At 43.8% G+C, this 18,066-nt stretch overlaps 1 protein-coding gene across 4 annotated transcripts in view; it reads left to right on the top strand.

The window, feature by feature from the left end:
• The window catches only part of nectin1b (nectin cell adhesion molecule 1b), a 243,200-nt gene that overhangs the window by 122,440 nt on the left and 102,694 nt on the right, over window positions 1–18,066 (top strand). For all 4 annotated transcript variants that reach the window (XM_084351956.1, XM_084351958.1, XM_084351959.1 and 1 more), the window contains exons 6-9: window positions 5,751–6,122; window positions 7,765–8,064; window positions 9,596–9,713; window positions 15,768–15,919. In XM_084351956.1, the coding sequence (XP_084208082.1) occupies window positions 5,751–6,122; window positions 7,765–8,064; window positions 9,596–9,713; window positions 15,768–15,919 (942 nt within the window). The remainder of the gene's footprint in view (window positions 1–5,750; window positions 6,123–7,764; window positions 8,065–9,595; window positions 9,714–15,767; window positions 15,920–18,066) is intronic.

Here is an 18,066-nt window from a genome sequence, read left to right as displayed (position 1 = left end):
GCGTGGGCTTGTGCTCTGAACCTCGTGTTGCCTCAGAAACGATGGATGCAGCCACATTAGGTGAGAATTGGTGCGTGCGGTCCACTGCAAGTTGTAATTTTACAACCACCGTGGAAAAAAAAACAACACAGGACTACTGTGCCGAGGCGCTCGGTCATTAACGCTTCCCTCTCCCTAAAACAAACCGCCATAGGGAACAGTTAAAGGGAAATGTACAGCGCCTTTCATGGAGAAATCCCAGATTGGGAAGCTGACTAACATAATAAATATTCCCGATAATCATTAACATCTACAGCGCAGCAGATGTTACATAGTCCTCAATGAGCGAGTGTGTTGTACAAAAGACTATTTCAAATTTGAACCAGATAGTGGAAAATTAGGAGCAGGTCTACTAACCATCTGTTCCTGCGAGGTTTCGCTTCCCTCTGCAGTTGAATGTTTGCTTGGGGAGACGGAGGGTAAAGAGAGCTGCTTTGGCAGGTACACCACTGTTTACCCAAGAGACCCGGCTGAAGCACCATCCAATAGTGTCTGAGTGTAGATTAAAACAAATTCTCTGACACATACTGCTCCTTCTCAAAATGCTGAATGGCCATGGTCACCAAAAAGCAACATTAGACACAGACTATGGCAGCCACGGCTAAATGAATTACCCTATCTGGATGTAATACAGCCCTCAGCACTGTGAGATAGCTCCCAGTTATTCCCAAGAGTAATGCCACCATTTCATTTAAAAAGCATTTTGAAAAAAGCACTTCTTTCTGTTGATAACACAATCAAAACGCCACTGTATGAGCTCCAAAAACATTGACTCACAGAAAAAAAGACTGAAATTGTTCCACCGGGGGGATAAACTAGCAGCTAATGGGTGGGCTGAGAGAGAGACGACTTTGGATCCCCCCTAAACACCCCATGTGTGGCCCATGAATAGGGGAGCACAGAGGCCTGTGCCATCGCCGTGGGAACTGGGACAACATTAAACAGTCATTATCCCGAGTGGCTCAGGCCATGTTTTATCTATCAGCATCCCACTTAAGTAACAATGGAGCAGGCAAAGCGTCTCAAGCAGGAGGAGATGATGTGTCGTCATGTGATAAGCTCTAAAAACTGCTCTTGGCAAGAAGTTTATACCAAAATACGGCTGCTTGAGTCACAGAGTGATCTCGACTAACTGAGATGTCGTAGATTTGACCTATTTGCCCGAATTAGATGTTAGTGTAGCAGTTAATCTTCCCCCTCTGCAGCCCAGCGAGAATGGAAACTGTTCAGTCCCTCCACCCCTAAAAGCCACAGAGAAGAGGACATTTAGGGCCGAGGAGAGAAGAGTGCAGTTTAATGACATCACATTACACATTTTCTGGGTTTTAAAGTTTTTCCAAACTTCAAACGGCGACGCCTCGCTGCCGTTTGGGACTGACAGTGCGCCAAGTTGCCGGGTGCGGCTTTAAATAGAAGACATTAATGAGTGCCTCTTCTAAAATATGCATTGAGTCCTATTTAATCTTTGCCTTGCTCACATCGCAGCAGCCAGAGGTGAATAATTCTGAACTTTATTTGACTCAGGCACAAATGGATTTCTCTTGGATGAGCACGGCCCAAGTAACGCTGAACGAGCCAGTAATTGTCTTTTGGACCATTGTTGGTTGTTGGCCAGTTCAGCTAAGACCAAAAGAGACAATAGTGCTACATATCCACTGTGAGATGAGCTGCCAAATAGCAGCTGTTTTATGGAAAGAAGCTTCCTAGGCTGGTTTTCAATTCAGGGGTTTTATGGAGCTGTTATTGTTTTATATGTAGAGCAAGGTCTGGTTTTACATTGTACTGAGGAATATCTGGGGACAAACAGATGTACGAATGTCGTAAAAAAGCTTTAATTTGCTTTGTTCTGTCTCTTCAGCAGAGACACCAAACAAATATGAAATGTTAATGTCATGTTTCTCATTCATTCTTGATTGGTTACAGAACAGAACCAAGCCTCTTCTTCATATCTCTGTTTGTTTTTCCCACGAGGGTAATAAAATGTCTGATTGATTTAAACATCATTCAGCATTTATGATCCAAACTCTTCTCAGTGAGGATTGTCCCGCAGCTCTCTAGTTTCCTGGATATTGTCCACCGTTCGACTGAGGGCTGCTCTCTGCCGCAGCGTGCCTTCACACAGTGTCCAATGCGCCATATGCAAACAGCACAAAGCACATGCTTTTGCTCGCTGCCTGACCGAACAGATCTTATTACAGTTGAATGTTCTGAGCACAGCTCTGCGTCGAGGCCTCGTGCGCCTCTTGCTATCAGCGCGGGGCCAGACGGCACAGCAGCTGTTTTAATAGTGCCCCTTATGTCCCCCTTGATCCGAGTCAGCTCACCTGGTGTGAATCAAGCCACTCTTGTTTTTTTTGTTTTTTTATTTCTGCCATCTTGGGCATACTTTCTGCTTTGTTTGTTTGTTTTTCCTTCCAGAAATAGAGCTTGTTTTTTTTTTTTTTACTGGCAACTCTGGAGGCAGTGTGTGCGTAGCCTCAGGTGTATTAGAGCATGACTGTCCCCCCAGTCACCCTCTTGTCAGTGTTAGAACAAAGCAGCAGCAGCACAAGCAACAACAGCGGCCAGAATCAAACCGGCAGCACACCTACAAATCTCCCGAAAGCTCCTCCTCCCTCTTTGTCTCCCTCTGCCTCTCTGCCTCTCCACTACTTTGCCTATCTTTCTTTCCCTTCCCCTGTTTTCCTCCTCCTCTCATAACCCCCCCCGACCCACAAAATCTACCTTCTTAGTGCCTCTTGCATGTATGTGGCTCTGCTTTTCAATGGCTTTGCCACTCTGTGGTGTACTCTGTAATTACAGCTCTATAGCCAAGGACTCTTCCAGCCCTTGAGTGAAAGGGGTCCCCACGGGCGCCCCTGGTCCTTCACGGAGGGGATTTGGGCTCTGTGGCTGTAATTATGCCTATTCCTCTGGTTTCCATTTGCGTGAGCTGCTGTTTATTCGGTTCAATCGGAGCGAGGCGCAGAACCAGAGAGGGGAGGGGCTGCTGCTTCATACAGCCAGCCCCTGCCTGCACTGTTTTAGCATTCAAGTGGGCGACGCCCGACCAGGTACATATTTATGAGTTTTTACAGCCCCCCCTTCTGCACACACAGCCCCCCACTCCTCTTCCAACTTAAGATTAAACTTTAACTAGTGTTGTCACACAGTAAATTGTGTTTGCTATTTCAAAAAAAATATCATACTATAGCTGCCACAACTGGTAATCTAAGCTGTGATAAAACGGAGTTAAGCAGTGCCCCGAGGTGCACAAGGACACAGGTGTTTCTCAAGGTACAGATGACAAGGTTGCCAGTCCTCGCTGTCAAACTGTATTAGTAAATCAATCTGTCATCGTCAAATCCCCCAAGTTTAAATCTCTATAGAGAGAGAGTCTTGCTGATGTGGCCAGACGGAAATGAAAGATGATGTGCACTCAGTAACTTCAAAAAGGTTGTCACTTTGTTTTTTTTATATGATTTGATGTCGGCAGCGACGGCTGTACTTGAGCGAAAGAATATAACAATGGATAGAAATTGCCTTTCTCTCGTAATGCGCTGCTTTCCCCGCATGAGCCATTCAACCCGAGAGTTGTGCGCCCCGCCATGAAAGATGGAAAGAAAGTACATTGTTCATCTTAATTTTCTTTTAGCTCAAGTCTGTGCCAACTATTTCCTCGTCTTCTTGCTTGCATTGTGCCCCGGTGTCCTTCAGATGACTACCTACAGTTTGCATAAGAGAAAACGGTCGCTGCCGCCGCTTAGACAGTTTGACAGGATGCACGCTCGCAGCTTCCCCCTCCTCTCTGCTTCGTCTCTGTATAGTTGAAGATAGACTACATCAGATATTATGATCAGTGGGTGTATACATAAACGGATCTCTCTCTCATGTATTCTTACACATTTTAAAGCCCCCTGTGGAAACTTTATCTCTGAACGCAGCGATTATCCATCATTTCGATGCAGTTACTCAGTGTTAAAGAGCCGCTCTGTTTGTGCCGCATGTGTGTGCGTATGCCCTAGTCCTCCACTTGAGGCCACAACATATTTCCTCTCTGTTTATGACTTGATTCACTGGTGGCTTTATGAGCCTGGTGTGATTAACGGAGGAATTTCAGGCTTTCTTCCTGTGGGTCCTGGCCTATCCATAGGAGATAATTATAGCTGTGGCTGGTTGTAAATACAAGCCCAGCCAGGGGTTGTCGGACCAGGAAATGGGACATCATCAGACTTCACCTGGAACGGAGCATAAATCAGAGGCTGAGATAAGAAAGATGTTGTTGGAAGACAACAGGATGCAGGTGCCCTGCAGCAGCTCAATGACACATCTGTTCAGACTTGAGTCATTTCAGACCCCAGATCAGTTGCAAATGAAAGCTGTTTTTCTGTGACTCAGATTTAAGGAACAAAGAAGGACGAGAGCAGGAAGTGGTGTAGATAATTTTTGACTAATCAAGTCATGATTTAGTCCATCAAATGTCATAGAACAGTGAAAAATCCACAAATGCATCTTTAATCAGGCTGTACTGCATAATTAATCAAAATATTGTTAAATCACAATATGGCTAAGTGCAATATCTAAAATGTGTGACAAAACAGTATTATAATGAAGCACCGTGGTGCTGCAGAGATGCCGTCAGGTGTAAAAAAAAAACATGTTTGGTACAGACTTCAACAAATGTCACATAATCATAATAATAAAAACTGTCATTCAGAAAAGATCATACCACAGTCTAATTATCTGTCAGAATAATCACAATATGATGTTTTTCACTGTATCAAACAGCTCTAGTCTTTATATTGTTTGTGTCGTCTGACCAGTCGACCAAAACCCAAAGATACTCCGTTCACAGTGACATAAAGCTGGAGCAGATCCTCTCTTTTGAGAAGCAGGAAGGAGTGAATGTTTGTCATATTTGCTTATGAAATGACTTAAGTGATTAATTGATCATCATTGTCAGATGATTTTCTGTGAATCAGTTAATTGTCCTGGTGCTGGCTAAAAGGGACAACTCATTCCAGGAATAAGACACCACCACAGGCGGTTTACAGGTCCGTCCTCACTAACTGACATTTGTTTTTTGCTACTGAACTCCTCCAGGCTCAGATGGTAGTGAGAGGGGCGTAATCACTGTTTTTTTTTTTACAGCTAATGTGTGTGTTCTCATTGTTTTGAGTGCTTACCCTGGACTTGTTTCTTTTAATAGGAGCTCCAGGCAGTCATTGAAGTATTTGCGAGTAAAAAGTAATTAAAATTACAATAGGCTAGCCAGTGTGTTGCTGGGTAGGTGAAGGGGAGAACAGCAGAGGTTGACTTAGCTCCAACTCGCTGCCCTTGTACTCATTCATTAGTGATGCATTGGTTCTCGCTCGGTCCATCTCATCAGAAACAGTACCCTCGTGGACAAAGACAGGGTTGTATAGATGTGCCCATTATGTTAATAACTCCCCCAGCTTTTACACACAACCATCGGCGTGTAGCAACTCTTAGGGCTGATGTATAGGGAGCAGACATTAGCCGTGTAGGACAGGTGGAGAGCGTGGCTGAATCCATGAGTTTGACTGCGAGTGCTGTGCGTGCATGTAATACCTAGAAGACTGAATTGACTCCTTGACTTTCAGTGCATGTACTTGCTATTGACCGGGCGCTTCGCTTGGCCTTGGACACTTGTTAATCCTAATTAAATGTTTTTGTTTTTTTTGTCTTCCTCTCTTTTCTGCAACTCTCAGCTGGCGACGGACAGATGGTACAGATGGACTCCAGTAAGTCTGGCTTCGTGGGTTCACAAGTGGAGCTGCGCTGCATTTTCATCAACAGTAACCCGCCGGTCAAGATCTCTCAAGTCACCTGGCAGAAGCTGCTCAACGGCACCAAACAGAACGTGGCCATCGCCAACCCGGCGCTCGGCGTGTCCGTCCTGTCGCCCTTCAAGGAGCGGGTGAGCTTCAAGCAGGCGGCGGTTCGTCACCGCACGCCCTCGCTGGAGGACACCACCATCGTGTTCTCCAACCTGCAGCTGTCTGACGAAGCTGCCTACATCTGCGAGTACACCACTTTTCCCGCGGGAAACCGGGAGAACATGGTCAACCTCACCGTGTTCGGTAAGCACATGTACAGTTTGTAGGATTATCTGTGATTTTAATTCTGTTTGAATCCACAGCATGTATAATTTGGAGAAGTTAAAGCTAAAACAAAGGCCCCCTGTGCAGATGTAAATCTCAGTGATGTAATCTTACTTCCTTCTGGTTGTCATGCAATTTGTTTGCGTCTTTATCTAGGTCAGATTAATCTCCATGGAAACAACAGCTGCACGTACAGTACAGGTTTTGAATTTTATTTTTTGACTCAAACTAATTTCTGCCTTGTTGAATCAGGAACTTACAAACTTTAAAAGCTCGACCTTTTAAAAGCGGTTTCCGAAAATGCATTGGCGACATTTTCAGTTCCCAAAATGTGAAATATGCAGTGCTGCAGTGAGTCAAGTATCTGTTGAGCCGGGAAAACAGTAAGAAATCATCAGATTCTGCATCTTAACATCAGTTAAGGAGTAATTCCCTTGAACATGTTATTGCTGGCCTGATGAGACCTCAGGAATCTGGCTCAGTGTGAGAAAAAGAGCATTTTTCTGAATCGGCTAACGTAGGGTCCAAACAGACATCTTTATTTATAGCTAAAGTCTAACAGAAAACAGGCTCTGCTCTCGCAGGTTACATTGCCACAGGCTTTGTAAACTAAGTTGAGTTCCTTCAGAACACCTCAGACCAGATGCTCCTTCTCTGTTTGCTATAGCTGCTGCTCCCACCATGTTGTTTTCAGTTCAAACGAGGTTCTCGCTCCGTGGAGAACCTTGAGAATTCATGTTCAGCGTTGAAGTGAAAATCATTCTGACCGGTTCATGATGCGATGATTGGGGTGGCGTGCCGTTTAACACCAACTCCAGATTGGCCCATATGGCTTCTATGAAGGGAAACTGCTGCAGAGAGCAGTCAATAAAAATGGCAGGTGAGACGTAAATCAATAAGGCCACTTCGGAGTGTGTAATTTGGCTTGAATAATCTCATCTTGCGGGGGGGAAGAAGTAGTGGCTGAGATGTAGTTTATCTTGGAAAGAGGCAGCTTTGAAAAGGTTGTGCGCTGACTCTGATTAAAGATCTAATTAGAAATTAAGTGTTGGTGTGTTTTCCATTAAGTCCCAGGAAAAGAAAAAGGCACTTGGCTTAAGTAGTCCCAGTTGCAGAGCATCTTGTCAGCTCTGAGTCCCCATTTTGTGTCACTGAGCCTCCGAGGTCTTTTTAGGCTTCTGCGGCTCAGTGAGCGCCGGGAACCTGTGTGCAGATAACCAACCGGCAGCGTTCAAAGAGGCCTCTTCATGGCCTATCTCACTCAGTTGTGCATTCGCTCAAGCTCGAGCCTGCCTTTTGATGTACTACGAGTAGATTGCTAATTGGCAACTCACAAAGGAGTCGAAATTGGATGACTGCGCATCGGGGTAGGCAAGTGGGTTCTACATCTGTGAGAGCTTTGACAACTGCCTCGGCTTTGAGGAGGGGAAGAGGCAAAACTTTGCCTGATTTGAGATACATCACTGTTTTCATCTCTCATCCCTACAGTTTAATTTACTTCAAAGCTGATTGGAGGTGAAGTCAATGAAATTAGACAGTAAAAAGAGATGGAAGCCGAAAGATATCTGCTTAATGAGCTTTAATTACTCACATGTCACTAATTATCCTTTCTCCTCTGCAGCTCGGCCTATGACACGTATGACCTTGACAACACCCACGATTGTGGCCAGGGCCCAGAAACGCAAGATGACCGTCGCCACTTGTGTATCGGCCAACGGGAAGCCCCCGAGCGTGATCAAATGGGACACCAGGTTGAAGGGCGAAGCTACTTTCCAGGAGACCCGCAACCAAAACGGGACGGTGACGGTACGGAGCAACTACGTGGTGGTGCCGAGCCGCGAGACCCACAAACAGAAGCTGACGTGTATCGTGTCATACCGGAACGAGAAGATCACGGACAGCGTGGTGCTCAACGTGCAGTGTAAGGAAACAGCTCCCACATGAAGGCTCTGTTGTTTGGTTCTTACCATTCTGGTTTTAAATAAGCAGGTTTGGTTTGAACTTGTTTTCACTCGGATTTCATGTTCTCATGCTGCAAAAAGTTGTTTCCCAGTGCAAGAGGAAACCGGTCGCCACAGTTTACAGTAAACAAGGTCCTCTTGCAAATGCAGCTCAGAAACGTATTCAGTTGTTCAAAGGCAAGAGATAAAAAAAAAGCGAACGAGCAGCTGAATGTGCACCAGACTCTCCAAAATCTAATTTTTTCAAACACGTTTTTACTTTTTGTGAGTCAAAACAAACGTCACTGAATTCAAATCTGTAAAGATTTACTGAGAAAAAGGAAAACAATGCTGAAACCTATTGAGCTGAAAGCATGGAGGAGTTTACTGCTTTGTGTTGACGTCATACAGGTGTGTGTCTGATTACACCATTATACTGTGTTTTGCTTAAATTAAAAGTATCAAGAGTTTGTATTTACTGCACCATGCTGCAGATTATCTGCCTGGCTGATAATCACATCTGATATTCAGCATTTTTCAGATTACTGGAATCACTGTTTTGTTTTGTTTTTGTCTGATTGACGATAAAATAAAATAATTAAAACTGCTACTGTGGCTGTGATGCAGCGCAAAGTAACTAGTAACTAAAGTTGTGAAGCAAAAAGTCCCTACAAAATGTAGTAAAGTACAGAAAGTACAGTTCTTGAGGAAATCACTGTCGGCGTTCAGCCTTTCAAAAACAACATTTCACTGCTGTCAAAAAGCTTTCTCACTCGCTGCACACGACGAGAGGCACGCAGCTGTATTAACACAGCAGTCTAACAGCAATCATATGTAACATTTATGTAACCACAATAACAAAAGCCTATTTCAGCTATTATGGCAAATGGTTTAAGTCATTATAAAAGAAATGATCATGTAATGTGTGTGCGTTTGCTCGACACATCATTTAATCCGATGACTCACTTTATTCAAACTGAGGATTTTTGTTCAAGGATGTTTGTATTTCATCTTTTTTGGTGATGATGTCAGAAAATATGACGATGGACAGACCTTCATTTGAAGACCTCTACAGTACATTCTCTACAGCCCTCCTTAATAGACTGAATTTAAAATAATGTGAAGAAGTAGCAGCATCATCGCTTAAACTGTTAAAACTGTTGAAATGTGAAGCCTCCAGTGCACACAGACTGAGAATCAGAGCATTTAAACTTGTGAAAGGAAAAAAATATTAGCATTTTCATATATTCTGGAATTTTAAATGAATTGAGAAGGAAAAGTTGCCATTTTAAGGATCTTCATGTGGTAATTATGCTTTTTCCGGCAAAAAGTCAGACACACATAGAGAAATAGAGAAATTTTCTGTGTTGAGGATCTTTAAAAGTGTAAAAGTGGAGAATTTGTTCATGTGTTTTTCACAATAGCTGACTTGCTTCAGCAGAGGTACAGTATGGTGATTTTGAAATATGTTGTGGAGGTGTAGATACTGACTGTGGCGTCCTTTCCTTGCAGATGAACCTGAGGTGAAGATCGAGGGCTTTGATGGAAACTGGTACCTGAACCGTCCGAATGTTAAGCTGACTTGCAAGGCTGATGCTAACCCCCCTGTCACGATCTACCAGTGGAAACTGTGAGTCTGCCTGAACCCTAACAAAACCCCTCAAGGCTGAGAAGACGAGACAGCATGGTGTTATTTCTCTATCGTTAGGTTTCTGACTGAGAAAAAACAAGATGTTTTTTTCCACAGGACAAGAAGGCAATTTTATAGAATGGCCTCATCGAGCGGAGGCCGCTCTTTTACAACATTTGTTTCAAGGCATACACAAGAAAGTGATTTCCAAAGATAAAAACACACCAACTTCCCGCGTCCTCTCCAGAAATGTGTCTCTGTTTATTTGTTTGTTTATAAAATGTGTAATGAAGATAAGGCTTGGACCCGAGGCAGAGCACAATGGGCCTATTACAGCAGCGGCACACACCCCTATCTGCCTGATGGTCACAGATACTGGGAGATAAACGCAAACAGGGCAGCATTTGGTTTGCTTTTGGGGGTTTTGCTTTGAAGTCTGAGGACCAGCATGCAGGTAGAGGAGGTAAGAAAGCATCATTGTTAGTGCTGTTGTGTTTCTCTGGAGGGCACAGAAGGCAGCGGTTTGTCCCTGACACACAGAGGAGAGGGGCTGAAAGCAGGAGCAGGAGCCGTGGATTAGGCCGGCATACCGCGGGGCTGACATCAGTGGTTCCGCCTCAGAGACTATCGCTGCAAATACACGAGCGAGAAGAGATACAAACATGTTTCAGGGCCTCCGGGAATCGACAAATAATCCCGAGGTTTGATCTGCTTTGAGTAATGACATGAAAGCTGGTCGTGCAGAAATGATGCAGTTTGAGCAGAAGCACCAAGACATGGAGGGAAAACAACAAGAATGCAGAGTTGTTTGCTGTAATTTGCGCTGATCAAACTGTATTTTGATGTCAGATGCAAATTTAAAACCCAAAAAAAAAAGGAAAAGTCGGCGCAGCTCTTTGAATACAAAGCAACTTTTTCCGAGCGTATCACGGTTTTAAATGAAAGTATTATACGGTAAAATTGAGAGATAAATGTGGCAATTTGTTCTGTAATTGCTCAGTGAAGGCTGAGTTGAGAAATATGTCACTGGACTTGAGTGGATGTGGATTAATAGACCATTGTGCCCTCATTGTATCTACTCTACGGGCCACTGTTGGATTTTAATGAGGCATGGGGAGTTTCCTTCCCTTTTCTTCTGCGTAGCTTTAGCTCTCGGGGCAGAAACACTGATATACACACAGCAGCCAAGGAAGATAGAGCAGATTTGACCTGGGTTTGGGTTTTCTTTTCTTTTTTTAAGAGAAGCAAAGGGAGATTTAGGGAGATAGGGGAGAGAAGGAGGAGGAGGAGGAGGGTGAGGAGATGTGATCTAGAAAGACGAGGGCACTGTGCTGACAGATAGGAGGGGACGGCCATTGCTGCACTGAAAATGAGATGCCAAATCTGTTGTGAAGGTTCCCCTGGGCTCTGCTGTGGAGGTCAGCACAAGGCTGTGACGGAAGGATCCGGAACAGGCTGGCAGGATTGCGTCACACTTAACCACAAACACACACGCAGGCACGGACACACACACACACACACACTGGAGGTGTCACCAAATCCAATAAATATTAATGTCTTCGATACGGATGCGCATTATTTCCAGACACGATCAAATGTTTATGGTATTTCTAGGATGAAAGAAGGACTCAGATCAGTGAAAGTAGTTATACCACAGTGTGGAAATACTGCAGGTTAATGGATTCAAAATCCTACTTAAAGGTGCAGTATGTAAAAATTAAAGCTGCTGTAGTCGATATTTTCTTATTAAAGTAAGTATTAAATAGCTCTCTATTCCGACAGTAATCACTGACTCAGAGTGTTTGGTGCTCATGCAGTAAAAGAGAAAATACATTTTCTGGTATCCCGGCCCACTTTATCCAATCAGAACAGAGAAGTCCAAAAAGAGGCGGTCCTGTCTGCTTGTGTATGTGTAGAGAGCACGATCATCCTGGTTACTAGCAGAACAGGGAAAGCTATCGATTCCACTGCTAGCAGTGACGGCTTATACTTCCAAATACGTAAGGCAACGAAAAATGCTCCAGGAAAAGAAAAAAAGAAATAAAGTAGTCGTGCAAGTGAGAGGTGGAGAGCGGGGAGGGGGGAGGGGACTGCTAACTGCAAAACAGACAGGAAGTTAGCTAAAAACCACAATAACACAATAACAGAGCTCTCAGTTCGGGTAAGGTCAGCTAACAGGACCACTAGCTGCATAGCAAAGTGAGCTAACTAGCTAACAGCAGCTACAGTTAGCTGTTTCTGTCTTGATATTCCTGCCCCTGTTTGTTTGGAGGGTGACTTCCACATCTGGCCAGTTCTTACATAATGCACCTTTAAGTAAAAGTACTGAAGTAGCAGTAATACAATATACTTAAAGTACCAAAAGTAAAAGTATTATTAAGCACAGTGGTCTGTTTCAGAAGTGTATATTACATTACTGGATTGTAGTTTAGATGCATTCATGTGTTCATCACTTCAATGTTGCAGCTGGTAAAGGTGGAGCTAATATGACATCATGATTTATTAGCTGATTTACATTCTGTATTAATTATCTGAATCCATAAAGTAACTTATGTTGTTACATACATGCAGTTAAATAAAAAGTGCAATATTTGCCACATGTTGTCGTGGTGTTAAAGGTATGAAGTAGTATAAAATGTTAATACTCCAGTAAACTACAAGTATCTCAAAGTTGTACTTAAGTACCATACTTCCATCACCTTCTACCACGAGTCTCTTGAGTATGAGATCTTTTTTTAAAGTTAATGTATTTGGCTCATTGTGATAGCTATAATTAAACAATAACATCTTTATTTATGTTAGTCTTCACACTTTCTCTTTATGTTGTGTGAAGTCGTAGAAAGTCTTGGCACGTATACGATCCTTTAAGAAAGCATCCGAGCGTCTTCGATTTCTCTGTTAGAGCATAAAGCCACAGACACTCCTAAACTGGGTTAATGGGGAGCTGAAACTGCAATAGACTTTAAAAAAGCAGGCACCCGGTTTGAACTTCGCTGTTTGTTTTTAAGGCGTTCTCAAGTCTCCATGCTCATTTGCCGAGTCTGTTTTAAGTGCGTACTGTAATCATTTTCAGTGAGCGGGGGGAGGGGAGGGCTGAAGAGTTGTTTATTATCACAAATAACTCAATTACCTCTGTGCTAAGATTTCAGACCTAATATTTCCTTTTTCTTTTCTGGTGCCAAAAAGCAATTTTCCAGCGTGCACATTATCTCACCGCAGTGCATTTTCAGTCAGTCAAAGACATGAAATCCTATAAATAAAAAAGCAGCATTATTATTACTGTATTTTGCCGTGTGACTCCACTCTAATTCGGTAGCTCACTTATTTATTTTGTGAACGTATGATTGTGTTATCCACATTGATTAAAGGCCGTCGTAAGTGAACTGTTCAATAGCAGTCGGTGAGAACCACAGATTTATTGATGCGCCTTTAAATCATATTTCAGTCAGGTTTATTTTAAAGGACGACTGCCCGAAGTGGAGCCTGCAGGCCCGCCCGAAGGCTCAATTCAGCTATCAACATAGCAATAAATGTATGATGATGTTTATGAGGTAAAAATGCTCTTTAAATTAGTAAGATCTCTGATTATTAATTATTTTTTATTATCTGGGCATGGCAGGCAGAGTCACACCTGGCACAGGACAGTTATTGGAGTGTGGGGATCTCACAGTACAGTACAGTACAGTACAGTACAGTAGGTGCTTGATTCTGGCCCGTGGCCCACCGTTACGTTCCAGTTTTGGCCCCTCCAAAGGAAAACGTTTGGGCACCCCTGTTCTGAAGTAATGTGCAGGATGTAGTGCAGCCAATCCCTCCACCACAGGGACTATCGAGGCTGATGCCCCACTTATTCAACATAAGCACTTACTGTCGTCTGCGGCTCCTCAAACAGGATGAAACGTCACGGCAGCACTGAAGATGAATGACAGAACACTTTCAGACCAACAGACCAGATGGATGTTTGATTAAATGACGTCGCCACTTATTTAGTTAGTTTGAAGCCCAGACAGCAGTCTTAATTTCTCCTCCGAATGAATTTTATCATCTCTTCTAATCAGCTGCCTGTTGCTATGTGAACTGCCTTTTTGTGGGACCTGATTATAGATGACGATAAAATAACAATAAAACGCACAGTATGTTTTTCTTGCATTTAAAAGCCGCCTCCACATGCAGATTACAGTCAAATCAAGATGGCGCATTGATTTACAGTGTCTTTGAGTCCCCTCACTGAACCCTCCACACACCCACATCTGCACACACACACGTCACATACGTGCACACACACGAGCAAAGACTCCGCATCGCTCTCAAGCTGTTTGTTAGCCTTTCATTTCGCTGCCCCTCAGGCTCAACACACACACACACACACACACACACATTCTGATGTCTCACACAAATGCAGACATGGCGGCAGAATCTGTGGTGAATCGCAGTTTGCCAGCCTTTCATTTCTGCAGCAAATCAATTGGGCTTTGCAGAACTCAGCATTTGATAGCGGCTCACAAGGTAACTGATTATTGAATCGTGACATACTGTATTGAAGGTTGTTTTGCAGCTCCATTGCAAACACGTCGCCATAGTGGCATATGAAGAAACAACTCGACCGTAGCTCTTTCTATTACTTTTGTTCTGAGCTCTGAACACTTTATTGCTGAGAAAAAGTACTCTGTGCTTTTCATACCGACTATCCTAAAAATCAGCCCCTAAAAAATGCATTTAACCGCATATGGATCAGCTGCTTTTTAACAGACTTTTTATGATATAATAATTAACAAATAGCTTGTCGCTGTGTCTTTCCCCGCGTCGTTGAAGAGCCTCGTTGAAAGCCCGTTTAGTGAAGCTCAAGTGCTTGATGTGTGGCCATTGTTAGCATGAGGCCTAATTTTGTTGCCTCTCTGTAATGTCATTTTGTTTTTCGCTCGCTGTAATAAATGGAGCATTACATTGTTTTTAGTGCTCTTGCACAACTGCGGATCTCGAAGTGTCTCTTCAACAGAGAGCGAGCCCAGGAGCGAGGGAGGAAAAAGTCTCTGCCGCATCCTTTTTGTTTAAGGAAGCTGCAACTGCCACCGACAGCCAGCAGCTCACCACAATCAGACCGGAGGGCAAATTAATATTATGACAGTGGTGTTTGAAGCTCTACTTGAGCTGTAGCAATGTAGAGAATTCATAAATAAATAAAATAAATGGAAAAGTAAATAATAAGTGGATTAACACAGAGGTTAATGAGGAAATTAAAATAAAAGATGTTCATTTATGTCACATTTTCTAAATTAAGTGATGCCTCCATCTACTTTTAAGTAGTAGAGTCTTTTTTTATTTTTTATTTTGCAGCATCGATCCTCTGTACTGATAAAGCTGATAGAAGGAAGCTAACAGGAAACAGCTAATTGTCATGAAATGAGATCCCGTTTTCAGCCTCCGGGCTCCAGAAAAAGGGTCCAGATAATAGAGGGTTTTTGCGCTCATGATCCGTGACCTCAAAGTGTGCTGACCTGATCAGAGAACATGAGTGAGTCTGGACGCTGTAGAGATAGCGAACCATGAAGACAAACACCTCAGGCAGGAGAAACGGCCTCCGGTTCTCATTGACAGCCCGGCATTTTGGTAGATTCTGCATTTATCGCTTGATCAGCTGCCTTTCTTGACAGCTCCCCCGAGTTCTGACTTCAGCCATGTGAGCCGTGCACACACACACACCACCTCCCTTACCTCCTCCTACCACTGTCTGTTTTGTATTCCTCGTGCCAAAAAAGCCTATGTCCTCAGGCATCAGCTATGTCTTACCTGTTTGGACCTGCTGGGATTCCCTGTCCTCATAATTTTGTTTGGACTTGATGGATGATGGCTGAAATATATCGCTGTCAAATATTCCTGGTATTTATCTCAGCTCCGACACACACATCCAGGTCTGTTTGGCTCTGGAGACTGTATTTTTCATGCACTTTGAATTGCTTTGCGGCTCCTAGGAGAGAATTTTTTTTTCCTTCTGTGGTCTGGTGTAATGCTGCCTTTTTATGGTGTCTATATTATTGCCTCTCTCTCTCACCACAGCTTGAACGGCTCCCTTCCCAGTAATGTGGAGATCAAGAACAACACTCTGTTCTTCAAGGGGCCCGTGACCTACGACCTCGCCGGCACGTACGTCTGTGACGCCACCAACGGCATCGGGACTCGCACCGGCATCGTGGACGTCAACATCACAGGTAGGTTGATGAAGCCGGTTCTTTCCGTTCTCTGTCTCTTCAGTAACTCTGGCATGGCTTGCGTCAATACAGTACCCCGCTATAAATGTTACCGGGGCCCATCAGACCCCCATCCACCCAAATAAACACAAAGTATCCATGCACGCTCACAGACCAGCTGATTGTAGCAGATTGCCTGTGTGTTTTCCAAGCGGTTCCCACCTCCTCCGGCTGTGCGGCTCCCTGCTGCACCGTGTGGCAGGTTAGATGAGGAAAAGAAAAAAAAAAAGCCCCTAGTGTTTGTCTATCAGAGCTGCACACACATTGTGAGAATGCAACAGCCGCCGCCTCCCACCCGGCCCTGTTACGCATCCCATGTGTGGGAGCCGTGTAAAGCAGGTCTATTATCGGCGCCTAAAATAACATGAAGGAAAATGGGGGTTTGAGGTGAGGGGTACTGTATTGATCATAGTTTGCTCGCATCATGCTCACATTTCTCCGAACAGCCCGTGTGCGTCTCTTGTACTTGAGCTCTGCGTTCGTTCTTTTGTCTCTTCTGTCTTCTGGGGAAAATAAAATGCTGAACAAAACTGATTCAGTTCCCTCGCCTTCCACATAATTGTTGGCAAGCACGCACTGTGGTTCTCATCCATAGGAGGCCATATTTTGCACTCAAAGCCCTTTGCTACAATATATACCAGATCTGACTTTGCTGTACGTCCTACAAAATGTGGGAACCTCCTTCTATTGGGAGCAGCTGTGTGTGCGGTATTGGGAGACTGTGACAGTTTTGCTCTGGTCGGACTGGAAAGACTTTTTTCCCTTTACTCCTCGCGCTGCTTGGTTTCTGGGAAGCGGGGGTGTTCTAACTTGCATTGCTTTGCATGTTGACTCATGTTGTGTCTCTGGGAACGCTGTGCTTGGTGTGAAGTGAACAGCTGTGCCTTACTGTATCATTGCATACCTTCTTTTTTTGTTTTCCTGTTTCCTCTCATTCAGTGTGTTTGGGTAAGGCTAGGACAAAGCAGCTTTTGTAGGATGTGATGTCAGTACCTGTATTGTGAGAAGTTGCCCATGCAAAGTAGGGAGGGTTAGTGGAGTGATAATAGACATCTCAAAGGAGCATGAACAATCCTTATTTGTCAGACAGGAAAGTGAGGAAGTAATCTACTATCAGGAAATCACCCTGCACCAGCTCGTATTCAGCAGTTGTGTTAAAATGAAATTGTGCTGTTTGGAATAAAGTACTGTATCCCTTTGGAAAGGCAAAACAAAGGCACCAAAGTCATTTTCTATTTCTGCTTTTTCATTGATTGCTTAAATTAACAAACCACACTGCTATTGTCCCCACAGTCTCTCTGTTTATTCTCATCATTTGTCCGTTTAATTTCATACAGTGAGTGAGGTGAACAAAGAGTGGGTACATAATGCGAGCGCGTTCACTTTCAATTTGTCTGCATACCAAATTTAAATCTGAGCTGTTTTGTTTTTTTTTCTCAGTTGTTTCTGTATTTAATCAGCAGCGGGTTAAAGGAAATGTGAAGATTGACGTTAAAGCTGCGAAAACAGAAGTCGATACATCCTCTCGCTCTGCATGTTGACAGTAATTAAGTCACTTAATAATTATTTATCATCCAGACATGTGTGATCACACGTTAACACAAGAGTTTTCAACTTTTTTTTTTCACCTGAAACTTGATTGCTTTTTTTCATTTAGCTAAATTAACTCCATTCTTGATATTTGGACTTCTTCTAAGCACTGTCATGGCAACACGTGCACTTAATGGTCTGTGTGTGTCCCCTGCAGTAATAAGCTGGCTGGATGTGAGCTGCGAGTGTTGTTCCATACTGTTATATGGCAGAAATCCTGAATTTCTGTTTAGGATACACTCCCAAAGGGTCCCGTACAAGCTTTAAAAGCATGTTGCCAGTTCCCATAGTAACAGTGACAAGTTAAAGGGAGAAGAGCCAGCCTCTCCTCTCCGAAAGCGCAGTTCAGAGCTCCAACATGGCGTCCAGTCAAACTGCAGGAGCTCACAAACAGCTCTAGTTGACTGTCAAACACGAGCGTGGTTTGGTGGAGTGCAGCAGCGTGTTCGAACAGGGACAGAGCTGTCCTGTCCTTGTGTTCTCGTGCAGGTGCAACATGGATATGTTACAGCAGGATC

Source organism: Pagrus pagrus (assembly GCF_965226575.1).
Source record: "Pagrus pagrus genome assembly, chromosome: 4".
Lineage (NCBI taxonomy): Eukaryota > Metazoa > Chordata > Actinopteri > Spariformes > Sparidae > Pagrus > Pagrus pagrus.
Note: the sequence above shows the minus strand (reverse complement) of the source record. Positions and strands in the feature narration are given on the sequence as shown.